Below are 20,597 nucleotides of genomic sequence, written 5' to 3' on the forward strand. Positions count from 1 at the left end.
GCCCCATGATAATTTTGATATAATTACATTCCTAAGAATTTCACACATTATCCTTGTTTTGTGATGGATTTGAACTCACTTCTACATCTACATCTACATCCATACTCCGCAAGCCACCTGACGGTGTGTGGCGGAGGGTACCCTGAGTACCTCTATCAGTTCTCCCCTCTATTCCAGTCTCGTATTGTTCATGGAAAGAAGGATTGTCGGTATGCTTCTGTGTGGGCTCTAATCTCTCTGATATCACTGTTCGACATGGGTTCTATTTATGATATTAAAGTATGTGCTTCTAGACCATTTTACAGTGGGAAATTCAAATATGTAAACAAAATATCGTTGTCAGGGATACTTTTTATGTAATATGTATATATATGTATACTCACAATTAATGGCAAACACAGAGACGTTATAGAGAAATACGGGTATGTTGCCACATCCAGTAGTGATAGAACGTGATAATTTCTTCTGCAACAGCAGGGTGGGAAGAATCAGACGTCATTAGGTTATCCCCCACCACACCTATGTCATTAAAACCACCTGAAACATCTCATTAACTCAAACGGCGACAGCCGGTTGCTGCCTCAGCAGTAAAGCTTCACGCCTCCTAGGGGCAGGTGCATCGAGTTTACAACAGTGATGTTAGCCTCAATTTGTGTCAGTCTTAAAGAGTGGGTGTTTTGGCTGACAAGTAACTGTCTGTCATATTTCCGAGCACAGTTGAATTTTTTAGTTCCTGTGTGTAAACTGATTGAGCCTGGTGCTGAAGGTAACACGACTGCTTGTTTTTACACATCAGCTTTCTTCTAGTTCCCTACTATTAATTTAATACAGGTGTATTACCAGAGTGGTATTTTTAAATTTGCAGAAATGCCACATCGTCGTGGATGTCGATATAAGCCGGACAACTTCTGCTACATCTGTTGGAAGTTCACTTTATATAGAAATAGGAAGAAAATTTCTTCAGTCATAAAGAAAGCAAACAAACATTGCTTTGGAGTAGAGGTAGGAGACCAAGATAAAGAATGGGCACCACATTTCTGTTGTGCTACATGTTACTGCAAACTAATTCAGTGGTGGAAAGGTAAAGAGAATGTGGCGTTGTTTGCTGTTCTCATGGTGTGGAGGGAGCCTAAGGACCACGTTACTGATTGTTATTTCTGTCTAACAAAAATTCAGGGTTTTACAAACAAAAAGTCGAAGAGGCACATTGTTTACCCAGATCTGCCTTCAGCGAGAATGCCAGAGCAGCATTCCGACAACCTTCCAGTGCCTTCAAGAGCTCGAGGTCAAATTCCGAGTGACAGTGAAATAAGTAGTACTGAATAAATCACAGATGATGATTCTTTATATCACTGCACAAGTGAGTCATCGCCACATTTGTTAACACGGGCAGAATTAATGATTTAGTACGTGATCTAGGACTAAGTAAACAAAAGGCGCAGCTGCTTGGTTCAAGATTACAAGAGTATAATCTACTGCACCAAAGCACTAAAATCAGTTTGTTCAGGCACAGAGAACATGCCTTTATTTCTTATTTTTCAACTGACGAAGCACTGTTATTTTGCAATGACGTTGCTGGCCTGTTGAAAGTGCTGAACTTCACTTATATTTCACAGGAGTGGAGACTTTTCATAGATGCATCGGAAACAAGTATGAAGGGTGTTTTGCTCCATAACGGAAATGAAATACCCTCTGTTCCAGTAGCTTTCGCTAGTTTGACAGAAGAGAATTACGAACTCGTACAAAGGATGCTAAATTCATTAAAATACAATGAACACAAATGGAAAATATGTGCAGAGACCAAGGTAATTGCTATGGTACTGGGAATGCAACAATGCTACACAAAGTATGCCTGTTTTCTTTGTGAGTGGGATAGTCGAGACCGAAATTCTCACTACGTGAAGAAGAAATGGCCCAAGTGAAGATGGAAAGTTGGCGAAAAGAATGTACAACATGAAAGTCTGGTAGCTCCTGAATATATACTACTTCCACCGCTTCACATCAGACTTGGCTTGATGAAACAATTCATGAAGGCCATGGATCCAACAGGCTGTGGGTTTGCATATCTAGCTACCAAATTCCCATGTCTTTCAGCTGCAAAAATAAAGGAAGGTGTATTTGTGGGCCCACAAATCAGGGAGCTGCAGAAAGATGCAAATTTTGAAGCATGTTTAACTGATAAAGAAAAAAACCACATGGGACTGTTTCAAGATGGTGTCGGAAAACTTCCTCAGAAGAAGAAGAGCTACTAACCACAAAGCAATGGTGAAGGATATGATCAAAGCATATCAGGATTTGGGGCGCAATATGTCTTTGAAGGTACATATGACGGACTCTCATCTGGACTACTTCACAGAGAGTTGTAGTGACGTATCGGATGAACATGGGGAAATATTCCATACAGACATTTCTACCATAGAAAGGCACTATGAAGGGAAGTGGGTACCTTCTATGTCAGCAGATTATTGCTGTAATATCATTCGAGAGAAGAAAGATTCACAATACAAGAGAAAAAAGTTATGTGCATTACAAGGCAGTGGCTCATTGATTGTCAATTTTCTGTAATTTCTCATGTCAAATAAATGCTTCAAAGTGTATACACAAAGGTTACTGTGTTATATGTTAGATCCCACCCTCCATTAATGTGATGAACTTATAACATCATAAAGATGTGCATTTGTTTGTCGAATTTCACCTCACGTTTTGCTGCACTATATCAGAAATTGAAAAGAGAAATAAAATTGCGATTACTCATAAACTATCCCTGACAGAAAAAAAAGCAAAAACAGTTTTCAATTCAGCTATCAAAATACAACTAGGATCACAATATTTTTTATCAGAAATAGAAAAAAAAGGTTTTTTTGTAGAACAGTGTATTATCCTCATGGTCTCTTCACGAAATATACGTAGGAGGGAGCAATATACTGCTTGACTCTTCGGTGAAAAGCCCATACCGAGCTACTGAGCATCTCTCCTGCAGAGTCTTCCACTGGAGTTTATCTATCATCTACGTAACGCTTTCACGATTACTAAATGATCCTGTAACGAAGCGCACTGCTCTCCGTTGGATCTTCTCTATCTCTTCTATCAACCCTATCTGGCACGGATCCCACACTGCTGAGCAGTATTCAACCAGTGGGCGAACAAGCATACTGTAACCTACTTCCTTTGTTTTCGGATTGCATTTCCTTAGGATTCTTCCAATGAATCTCAGTCTGGCATCTGCTTTACCGACGATCAACTTTATATGATCATTCCATTTTAAATCACTCCTAATGCATACTCCCAGATAATTTATGGAATTAACTGCTTCCCGTTGCTGACCTGCTATTTTGTAGCTAAATGATAAGGAATCTATCTTTCTATGTATTTGCAGCACATTACACTTGTCTACATTGAGATTCAATTGCCATTCCCTGCACCATGCGTCAATTCGTTGCAGATCCTCCTGCATTTCAGTACAATTTTCCATTGTTACAACCTCTCGATACACCACAGCATCATCTTCAAAAAGCCTCAGTGAACTTCCGATGTCATCCACAAGGTCATTTATGTATATTGTGAATAGCAACGGTCCTATGACACTCCCCTGTGGCACACCTGAAATCACTCTTACTTCGGAAGACTTCTCTCCATTGAGAATAACATGCTGCGTTCTGTTTTCTAGGAACTCTTCAATCCAATCACACAATTGGTCTGATAGTCCATATGCTCTTACTTTGTTCATTAAACGACTGTGGGGAATTGTATCGAATGCCTTGCGGAAGTCAAGAAACACGGCATCTACCTGTGAACCCGTGTCTATGGCCCTCTGAGTCTCTTGGAAGAATAGCGCGAGCTGGGTTTCACACGACCGTCTTTTTCGAAACCCATGCTGATTCCTACAGAGTAGATTTCTAGTCTCCAGAAAAGTCATTATACTCGAACATAATACGTGTTCCAAAATTCTACAACTGATCAATGTTAGAGATATAGGTCTATAGTTCTGCACATCTGTTCGACATCCCTTCTTGAAAACGGGGATGACCTGTGCCATTTTCCAATCCTTTGGAACGCTACGCTCTTCTAGAGACCTACGGTACACCGCTGCAAGAAGGGGGGCAAGTTCCTTCGCGTACTCTGTGTAAAATCGAACTGGTATTCCATCAGGTCCAGCAGCCTTTCCTCTTTTGAACGATTTTAATTGTTTTTCTATCCCTCTGTCATCTATTTCAATATCTACCATTTTGTCATCTGTGCGACAATCTAGAGAAGGAACTACAGTGCAGGCTTCCTCTGTGAAACAGCTTTGGAAAAAGACATTTAGTATTTTGGCTTTTAGTCTGTCATCGTCTGTTTCAATACCATTTTGGTCACAGAGCGTCTGGACATTTTGTTTTGATCCACCTACCGCTTTGACATAAGACCAAAATTTCTTAGGATTTTCTGCCAAGTCAGTACATAGAACTTTACTTTCGAATTCATTAAACGTCTCTTGCATAGCCCTCCTCACACTACATTTCGCTTTGCGTAATTTTTGTTTGTCTGCAAGTCTTTGGCTATGTTTATGTTTGCTGTGAAGTTCCCTTTGCTTCCGCAGCAGTTTTCTAACTCGATTATTGTACCATGGTGGCTCTTTTCCATCTCTTACGATCTTGCTTGGCACATACTCATCTAACGCATATTGTACGATGGTTTTGAACTTTGTCCACTGGTCCTCAACACTATCTGTACTTGAGACAAAACTTTTGTGTTGAGCCATCAGGTACTCTGTAATCTGCTTTTTGTCACTTTTGCTAAACAGAAAAATCTTCCTACCTTTTTTAATATTTCTATTTACGGCTGAAATCATCGATGCCGTAACCACTTTATGATCGCTGATTCCCTGTTCTGCGTTAACTGTTTCAAATAGTTCGGGTCTGTTTATCACCAGAAGGTCTAATATGTTATTGCCACGAGTCGGTCCTCTGTTTAACCGCTCAAGGTAGTTTTCAGATAAAGCACTTAAAAAAATTTAACTGGATTCTTTGTCCCTGCCACCCGTTATGAACGTTTGAGTCTCCCAGTCTATATCCGGCAAATTAAAATCTCCACCCAGAACTATAACATGGTGGGGAAATCTACTCGAAATATTTTCCAAGTTATGCTTCAGGTGCTCAGCCACAACAGCTGCTGAGCTGGGGGCCTATAGAGACATCCAATTACCATGTCTGAGCCTGCTTTAACCATGACCTTCACCCAAATCATTTCACATTTCGGATCTCCGTCAATTTCCTTCGATACTATTGCACTTCTTATCGCTATAAACATGCCTCCCCCTTCACTGTCCAGCCTGTCTGTGCGGTATACATTCCAATCTGAGTTTAGGATTTCATTACTGTTTACGTCTGGTTTCAGCCAACTTTCTGTCCCTGGTACTATATGGGCGTTGTGACCGTTTATTAATGAGAGCAGTTTTGGGACCTTTCTATAGATGCTCCTGCAGTTTACTATTAGCACATTAATATTGTTATTCCCTGTTGCATTTTGCCTACTCCTACCTTGCCGCGTCTCAGGAGGCGTCTTGTCAGGCCTAGGGAGGGAATTCTCTAACCTAAAAAATCCCCATATGCACTCCACATGTACTCCGCTACCCTTGTAGCCGCTTCCGACGTGTAGTGCACGCCTGACCTATTCATGGGGACCCTACATTTCTCCACCCGATAGCGGAGGTCGAGAAATTTGCACCCCAGATCTCCGCAGAATCATCTGAGCCTCTGATTTAAGTCTTCCACTCGGCTGCAAACCAGAGGACCGTGATCGGTTCTGGGAACGATACTACAAATAGTTAGCTCTGATTCCACCCCGTGAGCGAGGCTTTCCGCCTTCACCAATTCCGCCAACCGCCTGTACGTACTGAGGATGACCTCTGAACCCAGACGGCAGGAGTCATTGGTGCCGACATGAGCAACAATTTGCAGTCGGGTGCTCTCTATCGCTTGCATATTTTGTTTTAAGCTATGTTAATTGAGTTTTGCCATGTTTAATTTTGACCCATTTAAATTAAACCATGGAAGTAATTTTTCAAAGGTATTTACGACATTTTGAGGAATTTTGTCAGTACTGTTAGTATCAGTGATTACACATGTGTCATCCACAAATAAAAGTGAGTGACACTGAATATTAAGTGGTAAGTTTTTTTATGTAAGCAGAAACAGAATAGGACTGAAAACTGAACTTCATTACATCATTAAAATCTTCTCAGTTTACAAACTTCACATAAAGTACTTGAACTTTCAACAGCTGCCTCTGCCGTCATCATCAGGAGTTAAAATACTGGCTACAGGGCCGTGTATGGTATTTGGTCATATGGATACAAAGAAACCTTCCAGCGAGGTCCAAAGTGACTTAAGCATGGAAGGCAAGTTGGGTAGCTTATAGCAGCTCCATCCCACTGTGGAGCCAAATGACGTCATTTAGAATGAGGGACCAACACCACATTTGCAGCAACCACTCTCACCTTCTTAAAAGTGTCAAACCTTTGGCTTTGTTTGTATTCAATGTCTAGAGCTCATCTCCACACCCTACTAAGTGTGTACCCCTGGTCTCTGCTGCTATTTATTCTTATTTCTGCCACTTTTTTAATAGAATCCCAAAAGATGATGTTTGAGGCAAACCTTCATCTTTCTTAATGTTATTCTATACCTGCTTTCTAGGCAGTGTTCACCAATGATTAACTTGTGAAGTCCCTTATGTTTAATATGCCATGAATGCACAATGCTCAACAGCAATGTGAGCAGTTTACCCTTGTAAATAGTGCCACATTCACATGGGACACCAAACACACCGGGAACTCAAAGACTTATGCTGTCTTCAATGGGACATAATACACTATGTGATCAAAAGTATCCGGACACCTGGATAAAAGTGACTTACAAGTTCGTGGTGCCCTCCATTGGTAATTCTGGAATTCAGTATGGAGTTGGCCCACCTTTAGCCTTGATGACAGCTTCCACTCTCACAGGCATACATTTAATCGGTGCTGGAAGGTTTCTTGGGGAATGGCAGCCCATTCTTCACGGAGTACTACACTGAGGAGAGATATCAATGTTGGTTGGTGAGGCCTGGCACAAAGTCGGCATTCCAAATCATCCCAAAGGTGATCTGTAGTATTCAGGTCAGGAGTCTGTGCAGGCCAGTCCATTACAGAAATATTATTGTCATGTAACCACTCCACCACAGTCCGTGCATTATGAACAGTGCTCAATCATGTTGAAAGATGCAATCACCATCCCCCTATTGCTATTCAACAGTGGGAAGCAAGAAGGTGCTTAAAACATCAATGTAGGCGTGTGCTATTATAGTGCCATGCAAAACAACAAGGGGTGTGAGCCTCCTCCATGAAAAACACGATCACACCATAACACCACCGCCTCTGAATTTTACTGTTGGCAGTAGACACACTTTCAGATGACGTTCACCGGGCATTCGCCATACCCACACCCTGCCATCAGATCGCCACATTGTGTACCATGATTTGTCACTCCACATAACATTTTTCCACTGTTCAGTCATCCAATGTTTATGCTCCTTACACCAAGCGAGGTGTCATTTGGCATTGACTGATGTGATGTGTGGCTTATGAGCAGCTGCTCGACCATGAAATCCAAGTTTTCTCACCTCCTGCCTAACTGTCATAGTACTTGCAGTGGATCAGGATGCAGTTTGGAATTCATTTGTGATGGTCTGGATAGATAACTGCCTATACACATTACGACCCTCTTCAACTGTCAGTGGTCTCTGTCAGTTAACAGATGAGGTTGGCTTGTATGCTTTTGTTCTGTACGCATCCCTTCACGTTTCCACTTCACTATCTCATTGGAAACAGTGGACCTAGGGGATGTTTAGGAGTGTGTAATTCTTGTGTACAGACATATGACACAAGTGAGACCCAATCACCTGACCATGTTCGAAGTCCGTGAGTTCCGCGGAGCACCCTGTCTTGCTCTCTCATAATGTCTAATGACTACTGAGGTCGCTGATATGAAGTATCTGGCAGTAGGTGGCAGCACAATGCACCTAATATGAAAAATGTATGTTTTGGGGGGTATCCAGATACTTTTGATCACATAGTGTATATTTCTTATCTTGGAGATGGACTGGAACACTACTCTCAGTTCATGTGTCTTCAGCATATGTCTGTCTTACTAGTAATTGCTCCACATTATGAAAGAGATGCAGCTGGCTTAGCCTCTTCTGCCAATTCACAAGGCATAAAAGCTTATGCAGTTTCTCCCTTGCGGTAACCATTTTTCCTAAAAATGCACATCAAATGCTGAAATTCAGACTCCAGATTATCGTCATCAGAAATAATATTTTCTCTGTATACTGATGTGTTCAGGACCACTTTCTTATGTACAGGAAGGTGAAAACTCTTGGTATTTCAGTACTGTTCAGTGTGCCTCCTCCCATCTGCTCAGTTAAAAAATCCAAGAATAGAAGCTTGCTGTTCCTCTCCATCTTGTCAGTGAATTTAATGTTGGGGCTGACACTATCCATCTAGTCAATGAATTGCTGCAGTATATTTTCACCATGAAGGCATATTATGAAGGTGTTGTCAACATACTGTAGGAAGCAAGTGGACACAACCTCACAGGATTCAAAAATTACTCCTAGAACTGCTCCATGATATAGCCTCATGGTGAAAATACACTGCCACCAGAAAGGATAAAAAATATGAAATTTTACTTGTAGTGCTTAAAGAGTACAGTAGGCAGAAGACATTATTAAATTAGTGATGTGGGCTACACAGGGTACGAAACTTATAACACACTGAGCTGCTACTTCTGGCAGCAATAACATCTCTAGCAAAGCTTTGTATCAAGCTGAAATGATCTTGGAAACAGAAATGGGTACCATACATCATTCCACACTGCTTCAACTCATTGCCAGGGTTCATTAGTTGTAGTGTCTGGCAAATAGGAGCATGCCAGTTCCTTGCCAATCCATGACCATATTTTTTCTCTGGGTAAGAAATCTGTTGAATGTGCTGGCCAGAGCAACAGTCTAATATCCTCTGCGTAGAGGTGGGCCAGACAGCATGTGCAACATGTGACTGTGTTGAAAGGTAATGTCATGAGACCTTGAAGATGGGGAATACACACTGCCCTTAAGACTTATGAAATATATCACCTACTGTCCCAATTATGTGAACTGGAGGAGACTGTGTTTTATACCCAGTGACACCCCATACCATCACATCTGTGCTGGGCCTATATGATGATGACAGATGCAGTCTGGCAATGTTCATTGTCTTCAGAGCCTCCACACATGTATCGTGATGCTGTATAGGGAACTGGGATTGGTCAGAAAAGACAGTATGGTGCCACTCCTGCATTGGCGCACCTCTCTGTTGCTGCAGAAAATGTATTTATGTATCCTCAGTATTCAGTACGCAGTATGTCCAGGAAAGGAGTCCCTGATTTCAGAATTAAATATCTCAAAAACTATGCTCTATAGATGAGTACAACACAGGAATATTTATGAATTTTATGCCGAAGTTCCGCAATACTTTGTTAAACTTCTGTCAGATGGTGTTGTACACTGTGCAGCTCATGCAATATCAGCATGCATAATTAAGCTTATACTCTGTAAACAGTCTTTGCAGCCAATAGCCTGCTGACAAGGACTGCACTGCCCCCGGAGCAACCTCTGCAAGAAGTGAATATAAGCGCCTCTCCTGCCAGCCTCAGCTGGACGTTAGTGAAAAGTATTCGCAGAGTAGTAGCGTGGCCTAGCAGAGAGTGCTATGAGAACAGTTAGTAGTGATCCACAAACTGTGTGACAGACTTGTCTGAACATTGCATATATCACAGGACTCTGATTTGTATTGCCTGTCGCCCGTCGCTTGCAACACTAGTTCTAAATTCAAAGTTAAGTATTGTCAATCTGCTTTATTGAAATAAAACTACTAATGTTATTTGCTTTTAATTGTTATACTGCATTCGAAGAATGCAGCATCCCTGAGGCACCCTATATGAGATAAATGGGCAAGGCCCCACATTAAGCTTCTTTCATGTTTCAGTTATGAACTGATTGTTCTGAGCTGTGGTGCACTGTTTATAGGCACTAAATGTTGCAAATACAGTGCCATCTGTTATCAACTTTCCAAATTAATCCAAACCTTCTGTATAAAATTCTTACTGCTTTCACAATAAACATACTGTTTGTTGCACTAGTCTATCAATCTTAGTTTTCAAGATATCAAATCAGGGACTCATTTGCCGAACACCTTGTACCTTTAGAGAAATTGATTGTCCTCACCATTATTCAAGATTTACACCTCACAGGCAGTGTCATCATTTTCTTATCACCCTGAATCTAATGAAAGTGCTGTAGAAAGATGAAATTTATTCTGTTGCCTCAGTGAGGCCTGAAATTATGAAATGGAGATGTAAGTTGGTGAGCGGTGAATTTTAACAAGCCAGCATGTGATGTGATTTCCCAATGCTACATCTCATGTCTGTACTGGGACTGCTGCCATATTGTGGATGAACAACACATGTGACTATTCTCACATCAAACATCCTAATGACAATGCAACAGTCTCTATAAAGCAATGTTTGGTACTAATTTTATGGTGAACTTTCTGCCTGCTGTTGACAGGCACAGTGAGGTCATGGAAAGTATTGACAAATTCAGTTGATTATAAGATCTCTGTTCAATCAGTCAGCATTCCCACAAACGGTGACATTGGATTTTTTGCTACTTTATTGTCTTGTCAAATGTTGATGCTTTTATGTTATAATTAGAAAATATCAAGTTCAACAGAGTTTTTGGCAGTGACTCACAAGACAGTGGACGTTCATTTTTAAAACAGAAAAGGAGGCCACTAAGATTTCTCGGAACAAAGAAAGCAGTACTAGAGGACATGTGACTTGTCAAATTAGGAAATAATGCACTAATTTTCAAACAAACATTTAGACTTTGCTGTTTGTGTTCAATGAAAGTGAGAGAGAACAAGCTTTGTGTATGCTGTTGCCACAGAATACCTTTTGGCTTTTAATTGTATTGTCATAAAGTTAATGGAAAATGGTTTTTTTCCATTGTGATTTGAAAAAGAGGAAATAAATATATGAAAATGAAAAAAATTGTTTTCTGATCCCATTTTTATGAAGATACCAAATTTTAAATGTTTTTTTATGGATGGAAAAATTGGCAATCCTTCCTGATTTGTTTTGATTTTATGATTTGTGCACAAGATATTCTGTTGTTCTCATGGTTACACAACAAAACTTCCATAGCAAGTTCTGGACATCAAAATGGAACAGTATCGGTACAGTCTTGCAGAGCTTGTGGAATTTCATCTTGTTAATGGGAAAGTTCAAGGCAGTGCTCTTGTACACTGAAAAGCTTTACAGGGAATGATTTCCCAACAGACATCTCCTAACAAGACAAGTGTTCCCATCTATAGATCGGCAGTCACAGTGGACTGATTTGTTAACATCATGGAAAGAAGGACCTAGAAACATTAGGTTCACACTTGTACCTAGTTTCAGTAACAAAATTGTGAAACAGTTTACAAAGAATCCTATCACAAATACCATGCTATTGCACATGTATGGGAGCATCCAAGAGTAGTGTATGGTAGATGCTTCATGAGTGTGGTAGATGCTCCATGAGTAACAATTTCACATATTTCATACAAGATAACTCCGTGATTAGAGAAAAGCAGAATTCAACCTATGAGTCCAGTGTTGCCAGTGGTTATCTCAGCACCTTGTTACTCAACCAGATTTCCTCCACTTCTTGTGTTTATAGACATTGCCTCACTCATTCACAATAGTGTTTTCAATGGCAGGAATAATTGTGTGTGATTATCAGAGCTTATGCTATAGCTTGTGGTGCATCACCAAGTGCAGTTTTCTGTACATGTTGGGATTGGCTTTATAAATAACCATCTCATTTGTATGCAGCTCCTGCCTTGCTACTTGAACAGCTACCTGCACTATCACTTCCTGCAAAATCTTTTACCTCAGTTCAAAGATGTGCCCACAGTTCTTTGTGCAAATACATCTTGCAATATGATGGAGCACCACCTCCTATCAATGCATGAGCATCTCAGTGCTACATTTACTTAGTGTTGAATTGGAAGAGGAAGCCCTATACCCTGGCCACAGGATCACCTGACACTGATTCTTGTGATTAGTCCATCTGGGGAACTCAAAAGAAATTTGTTTACAAGACTTCACAGGATACAGATGTGGCTTAGTTGACAGGATTGTAGCTATTTGTCATATGCTCATGTTAGGTGTGAAGGTAGGTGGTTCCCACCTGCGTGAACAGATTTTGTGAGCTGTACAATTTTTGTTATGAACAATACAAGTAATTTACACTTCATTATGTACTACAGCAATGTGCAAGTAATTGTAAAATATGTGTGCAAATAAGAGATGAAAATAGTATCATGGAAACAAATTTAAAAGTTATCAGTCTAATTAATACTGATAATGTAAACATAAATGATTTGAAAAAATGATCAGCAATACTGGCTGATGGAGGATCAGGAAATGTAGGATATGTACATCATAGAAATTTGATTAGTATCATTATACATTACATTGTGACAGCAATGTCAAAAAACATTCCCAAGATTGTGTATATTATGAAATTTGCTTCCCAGATCCCAATTTTCTCGTCTAAGAATGTTTACCCACACATCCTCTATATACTTTTAATTGTTACTCACTTTCACTGAATCATATTTTTATTGGAACCTACATAATATACATGTTAGGGTTGCATACATGCCAAACAACTCTCAAGTGAGAATAAACACAGTTACCACAAACAATGATCACTTGGAATCTAGCTTGCGCTGTTTGTTCATGAAGTCCAGAAGGCAGTACAATGCAGATCTTAGACTGATGATGTATTTTTCAAAGCCCTCAGTACAGGTCTGCATTGTCATATAGTAAATAAAATAGGAGCATGTGGAATATCCAAAAAAATACGTTATTGGAGTCAAGGCTGACAGTAAACAGAACTCAGTATGTCATACTTAATGAGGTGACATTGTCAAAAGTGAAGGTATTGTCTGGTATGGCGTAATGCAGTGTGAATGAAGTGTAGAGACACTTGCAGATGATCACCAACTGGTGCAAAGAGTGAGATGTAACCTTAAACATAAATAAAAATAATTTAAACAGACATAACACATCAATACTGTTTGATTAAATCATAGCCAGTCAGTCACTTGTATCAGATACAACCTGTAAATATACAGAAGTTTCTGGTCCAGAACAATCTATAGTGGTGTGATCACATATGTCTAGATTTGAGGAAGGCTGATGCCAGACTATCCTTAGAAAGTGTAACTCAAAGGTGAAGGAGATATGCTGGCTTGTGGGCAAATTCTTTCCATTTCCAAATCAGTTTTTTTAATAAGAAAAAAAAACTCTACCATCTGGTGAGCAATATGTATGAGACAGGTGAAATACCCTCAGACTTCAAGAAGAATATAGTAATTCCAATCCCAAAGAAAGCGGGTGTTGACAGGTGTGAAAATATCCAAACTATCAGTTTAATAAGTCATGGATGCAAAATACTAACATGAATTCTTTACAGACAAATAGAAAAACTGGTAGAAGCCGACCTCAGGAAAGATCAGTTTGGATTCCGTAGAAATGTTGGAACATGTGAGGCAGTACTGATCCTACGAATTATCTTAGAAGATTGATTAAGGAAAGGCAAACCTACATTTCTAACATTTGTAGACTTAGAGAAAGCTTTTGACAATGTTGACTGCAATATTCTCTTTCAAATTCTGAAAGTGGCAGGGTTAAAATACAGGGAGCAAAAGGCTATTTACAATTTGTATAGAAACCAGATGTCAGTTACAAGAGTCAAGAGGCATGAAAGGGAAGCAGTGGTTGGGAAGGGACTGAGACAGGGTTGTAGCCTCTCCCCGATGTTATTCAATCTGTATACTGAGCAAGCAGTGAAGGAAACAAAAGAAAATTTTGGAGTGGGAATAAAAATCCATGGAGAAGGAATAAATACCGAGGTTTGCTGATGACATTGTAATTCTGTCAGAGACAGCAAAGGACCTGGAAGAGCAACTGAACCAAATGGACAGTGTGTTGAAAGGAGGATATAAAATGAACACCAACAAAAGCAAAATGCGGATAATGGAATGTAGTCAAATTAAATCAGGTGATGCTGAGGGAATTAGATTAGGAAATGAGACACTTAAAGTACAGCCCAATAATTTGTTAACATCGAGTATAGATTTAAGTGTCAGGAAGTCTTTTCTGAAAGTATTTGTATGGAGTGTAGCCATGTATGGTAGTGAAACATGGAAGACAAATAGTTAAGGCAAGAAGAGAATAGAAGCTTTCGAAATGTGGTGCTACAGAAGAATGCTGAAGATTAGATGGGCAGATCACATAACTAATCAGGAGGTACTTTACAGAATATGGGAGAAGAGGAATTTGTGGCACAATTTGACTAGAAGAAGGGATCGATTGGTAGGACATATTCTGAGGCATCAAGGGATCACCAATTTAGTATTAGAGTGTAGTGTGGAGGGTAAAAATCATAGAGGGAGATCATGAGATGAATACACTTAGCAGATTCAGCAGAATGTAGGTTGCAGTAGTTATTTGGAGACAAAGAAGCTTGCACAGGATAGAATAGCATGGAGAGCTGCATCAAAACAGTCTCTGGACTGAAGACCACAACAACAACAACAACAAGAGAATCAGTCATCCTTGGAGTATTGCTGCCGTGGTATTCCGTCCAAAGACTGTTTCGGTGCTGCTCTCCATGATAGTCTAACCTGTGCAAGCCTCTTCATCTCCAAGTAACTATTGCAACCTACATCAATTTGGACCTGTTTCCTGTGTTCATCCTTTGTCTCCCCCTATAATTCTTATTCTCCATGCCTCCCGCCAATACATTACCCAGAGTTACTTGATGCCTCAGAATGTGTCCTATTGACCAATCCCTTCCTGTAGTTAAGTTGTGCCACAAATTTCTTTTCTCCTCAGTTCACTTTAGCACCATCTCATTAGTCAAGCAATCTACCCATCTGTCTAAAGCATTCTTCTATAGCACCACATTTCAAAAGCCTCTATCTCTTCTTGAACTGCTTATCATTCACATTTCACCTCCATTCATTCCAGACAAATTCCTTCAAAAAAGACTTCCTAACACTTAAATTTATATTCTAACTTAACAGATTCCTCTTTTTCAGAAATGCTTTTCTTGCTACCGCCAGTTTGCATTTTATATCTTCCTTACTTTGGCCACCATGTGTTAATTGTTGCCCAAATAACAATACTCGTCTTGCGGCATGGCGGGTTCAGATTGTGGCGTAAGATGATTGATCACTTATCTTCGGCATACTGTTCCGACAAAAGTTCCACCTACCTCAGTACGGCATCAGATCACCAGCCCATTTTCCTGCATACGTAGATTCTGTTCAGACGATGTTAAAAGCAGTGTTGAAGAAAAATTTACAAAGTCAGCGTAAACTCTAGTAGCAAGCTGTCCTGTAATATCTTATTAAAAATTTCGGGTGGAGGGTGATTGCTTCATTTCTTTAGAAAAATGGCAAAATTCTGCAACGAGTTCTTTTATTTCTTTAGGTTCAAAATTAAACACTTGCCATCAGCCCAAATTTAATTAATGAATAATACCACTGTCCTCAGCTCACAGTTCATCCAACCCAGTGCACACACAAGGCAGCCAGAAATGTACTAAGTCCGACCCAAATTATTACGTGATTTACAGTCATATACAGTATATGGGTTTAACATTCAGTCCCTTTCAGCGGATTTCTAATAAAAAAATTGCTCGCCAAATATTCAATAAACGAATGTGAAACATGCCACATGGAATTTTTACTAAGGCCAAAAGTTCACACACAGTTCTCTTTCCAACAAAACAATCCAAAAACTTCCAAACTTCACAAAGCTGTCTGTAAATGCAACCGCTATTACGGCCACACAATTTGGACATGAGAAGCCAATTATTTCTTCATTTTACACATAATAAAGACAGAAGCATTCAACAGGACCTGCACATCTGATAGCTGACTAGCGACTGACCCACTGCCATTCCTTCCATGGCCTATAACTACTTGCAGTGTGCTGGAAATGCTTAACTCTGGTTGGTTGTTCAAAATGACCAGTCAGTCAAAACAATCCTTCGAGTTCTTTTTTGAGCTAAAACTGTCTTACACCAATCAACATTCGCAGATGCATTTATGTCACTTCATCATGCAAATATTAATAAAATGTTTTAACAAAACCAAACGAAAAGCAAACTAATCTTGAAATAACTTTAGAAAACTATTACCCTGCAAATGGCTACTCTGGCTGCCTTCTTACAAAAGCAAATACTCTTGGTACGTCATCAGCACGGTGGGGAAATTGCTTGCTTTCTTGCTTACTTAACACTTTCCCATAACGTAGTTACGTAATGCTTTACATCATATAATATTGAATCTTTACATGTGTCTCACATACACATTCTCACTCACTCTCATTTACTTACACAACAGCATATTAACTGAATAATAATCTTTTCTGAATTTTATATTACGAAAAATGAAAAGTATTTAACTTTTTTTTAATTATGGAAATCTATATACATTTTTCTGCTATTTTCTGAAGTTGAGTAATGATTCCAAATGATACTAAAAGACAAACTGTTATCAATCCTAACTAACTTTAAGCTTCCAAGTGTCACTTTGGGGTGTTTTAGGTAATTTTTTCTAAATCTGAAAGTATGCCAGCTAGAAAGCTGAGATTTTTACACAATCTTCTTTTTAATAACAAAGGGCAGTATACTGACTTTGAACAAGATTTAATAATATTTAATACTGTTTATTTAGATTCTTAGGGGCTTGAATATTCTGTCGCTCGAATTGACACAGGTACCGCTTCCCACGTCTAAGCTAGCGACAGTTGCGAATGAGTCATGCAAAGATACAAGCGGCTGTTTCTATCACCACCAACAGCTCCAAAGCTACGAGCAATACTGCAAAGTAGTGCAATAAATGCTATTGCGTATTGACTCTCGACATTACACTCTACTACTTTTAGTGTCTCATTTCCTAATCTAATTCCCTCAGCATGGTCTGATTTATTTCGACTACATTCGATTACCTCTGTTTTTGATGTACATCTTGTAATCTCTTCTCAAGACACTATCTATTCTGTTCAAGTGCTCCTTAGAGTCATTAAGTGTCCAAATTTCAGTGTCATCAGCAAACTGCAAAGTTTTTATTTGTTCTCCTTGAACTTTATTCCCTTTTCAAGTTTATCATTGGTTTCCTTTACAGCTTTCTCGATGCATAGATTGAATAACATCAGTGATAGGCTACAAACCTCTGATGCTCACACAAAAAAGTATATGATGGCATAGTGTTCTAGTTTATCATATTAAATGAAATGAACACAACACAACTACTTAAAAAGGTAATACAGGCAACTCTGTTTCACAGAACAACACAAGTTGAGCTGACCAACAATTTGATGTGCAGTTGTATTTGTTTCAAAGGTAATTCCTTTTGCATTTCTGGGTAAATAGTCTTCCTCAGCCAGCTCTCTGAAAAAATTCCACTTTGTCTTGTAAGGTAATGTTTTTGTGTTACAGGGTTTGACTTTCCCAGCGATGCATGTTATGATCTCTCACTGGGCTCCACCTCATGACCGTGCTGTCCTTACTGCCATCATATATGCAGGTATGTAACATACTACCAGATGTTATCACAAATTAATAAGAAAAGTGAGAACACTATTTTGTGCACCACAAGCATCTCCAGATTAACTGACTACGTAATTTACAGTTTTGTGCACTAAAGATATTTCAAAAGGAACTGACTTCTTAATTTGCAGTTTTCATGCCATTTGCATGGAGTAAATAAATCATAGTGTAATTCCATTCTTATGTTTTTCACATTTATTATGGCAATTACTTTTCTCCTCCACATATACAGGAGTTGGACATAATATATGGAAACACAGTGAGAAATGAATACTTGAACGTAAATGCAGATGCTAGCCAAGCCTATAGGTTGCACTGTTGTATTTGACCCGAATGGCACCTGTGCAGTGTCCTTAATACACTGTATGTGCTAGTTGTGGTCAGAACAACAATGTTCTGTGTAGTTGTGAGTGCATCATGTCAGAACTAATTGAACTCAAACATGGGCACATTGTTAGTGCTCGTGTGGTAGGTGCTTCTTTAACCAAAGTAGATCAAGTGTTTGGTGTTTCAAGAGGTACTGCATCGAAGATTTATAACATGTACAGGGAAAGTAGAAAACATCATCTACTAAGTCACAATTCAGATGAAAGTTTGTATTCAGTGATCATGATAGACAGTCAGTGAAGAGGAATGTGACAAAAAATAAGGGGACAACAGCTGTAAAAGTCACTGCAGAGCTGAATGAACAGTATCACCTCACTACTGAATTAGCAATACACTGATAATGTTACTCATGTGAAAGCATTTGAAGATGATCATGATCGTATGTAATGGACAAGGTATGGAACTAATTTTGCGACTCTTGAAATATTTCTATTAAAAGGAAGCAGTAGCAAAACAAGTGGGGATTGAACCAAGAGTCTAATAGTAAAAAAAGTAAGTTGCACTAAAGTAAAAGGCAACAGTTGCCAGCCTAATTAAGCAAATTTGAACTGAGTCCTAGCACTGTTCATAAAGAAAGTAACTATTTGCATTTGCTTTGCCTGATACTGAAATACAATTTTTACTTATAGGACAGGTGGCAGTAGTACACTTTAGCAAGCAGTATACCAGAGGTTTGGTATGAACAACACAGAAAGAGTATTAAACTGTCTTGGCAACAACTGGCACTCAGTAACACTTATTATCTGTATAACAGTTAATAATCATTACAGGTAAATGATTACATAGGGCAGCATATCTGATGTTACCTCAGTTCCAATGTGATTGTGCACCTGCAGTCTCACCTGGAGATGGTGGCCAGTTGAACCATCGAAATATTGTGTTGTCAGGACAATAAAATCCATCTGTGTGCCCATGAAGAGCACCAACACTTTAGATCTTTCTTTGGCACTTATAATTTAGTTAAACTTTAACTATTCTTCTACGAAAAACATGCGAGAGTACTTCAGAAACAAGAGTCAAAGAAAGCTGCTAGTCCACAAGTGTTATTAAATGTTATTACAGAAATCAAATTCTTTTCAGTTCAATAAAATAGGATACTTAGAAATATCGTAGCACTTGGACCCTGTCTAGGTAAATGACTTAAGGATAAAATATGGGTGCTCAATGCAAAGTTTAAAGAACACAACTTGTTATTGGATAAGAAACCACATAACTGGTCTATGAAAATTTACAGTACTTAACTGACTGAGATGAAGGTGGTGGCTGTGGCGATTTCCTGTGGCTACTCAAAAAGGCAGCAAAAGTATCCTTGACTGTTTCTGTATAGCAAGCTCTGAAAAATTTCCTATTAGTGTTTGAGTTTCATAGTATAGAGCTAACCAATATAGGCCATGAATAATGAGCCAAATTTCTTTCACATCTGAGGCTATATTAAATAATCTTGCTGCTCTTCTTGCCTCGTTCAGCACACAAGATGCGAACACTTTGCATGCTAGCCACCAATTAACTTGTGCCACAAAGGAACCTCGCAGTTTGATCACCAAACCCACCTTCTCTCTCCCCACCATTGTGGGTCTCATTTAGGAGGGATGTCCCTCCACCCGTTATTACAAATGTACTTCCTTTTCATGAACCATTCTACAAGAATAGTTTTAACATTCCCATACTTCTACAGAAATTTACTTCTGAAGTTACATACATACATTAATTATAGTAACATAAATTATTAACTAGATGTTAACTAGGTGTTGTATCAAAGCACATGGTTAAACAGAAATCACATTTAATAACAATATAAGGAAAAGATAGTTTGCTACTTACCCTAAAGATAACATGTTGAGTTGCAGACAGGCACAACAGAAAGGCACATACACATTGGATTTTGGCCAAAGCTTTCTTCAGAAAAGGAAACACACATCTATATAAACACAAGCAAGCACATGTCACACACACGAGCACCATCTCTGGTGGCTCGGCCCGGAATGCAGCTGTCATGTAGAATGGAAGCAGCAATCCGGCAGAGGCCGGGAAGGGGTAGCAGGTTACAGATGGTGGAAGAGAAGAGCACTGTCTGGCAGAGTGTGCAGGTGCTAGACAGCCAATAGGTGCAGTGTCAGGAGGAAGTGCGGCTGGGAAGAGGGGAGAAGGGAGTGGGGAATGGGGAGCAAACAAGGAGGGGAGCAGAGAAGGGGAAAGATGGGCAGGCACATTGGCAGAGGAGGTCAGGAGACAATAATAAAGAGGAGGTGATAGGACAGAGGAGGTGCAAACTGTTGGGTGGAGGGTGTGGGGACAGTAGGTTATCACAGGTTGAGGCTGGGAATATTTCAGGAGCAGAGAATGTGTTGTAAGATTAGCTCCCATCTGCACTGTTCAGAAAAGGTGGTTGTTGAGGGGAGGATCCAGATGGCTTGGTTAGTGAAGCAACCATTGAAATCAAGCATGTTATGTTCAGCTGTATGTGGTAACATAGGGCT

At 39.5% G+C, this 20,597-nt stretch overlaps 1 protein-coding gene across 2 annotated transcripts in view; it reads left to right on the forward strand.

Moving 5' to 3' along the window:
- LOC126236108 (sialin) overlaps nucleotides 1-20,597 on the forward strand; it is a 339,051-nt gene that overhangs the window by 231,853 nt on the left and 86,601 nt on the right. For both annotated transcript variants that reach the window (XM_049945176.1, XM_049945177.1), the window contains one exon: nucleotides 17,623-17,710. In XM_049945176.1, the coding sequence (XP_049801133.1) occupies nucleotides 17,623-17,710 (88 nt within the window). The remainder of the gene's footprint in view (nucleotides 1-17,622; nucleotides 17,711-20,597) is intronic.

This window comes from Schistocerca nitens, chromosome 2 (assembly GCF_023898315.1).
Source record: "Schistocerca nitens isolate TAMUIC-IGC-003100 chromosome 2, iqSchNite1.1, whole genome shotgun sequence".
NCBI classification, from domain to species: domain Eukaryota; kingdom Metazoa; phylum Arthropoda; class Insecta; order Orthoptera; family Acrididae; genus Schistocerca; species Schistocerca nitens.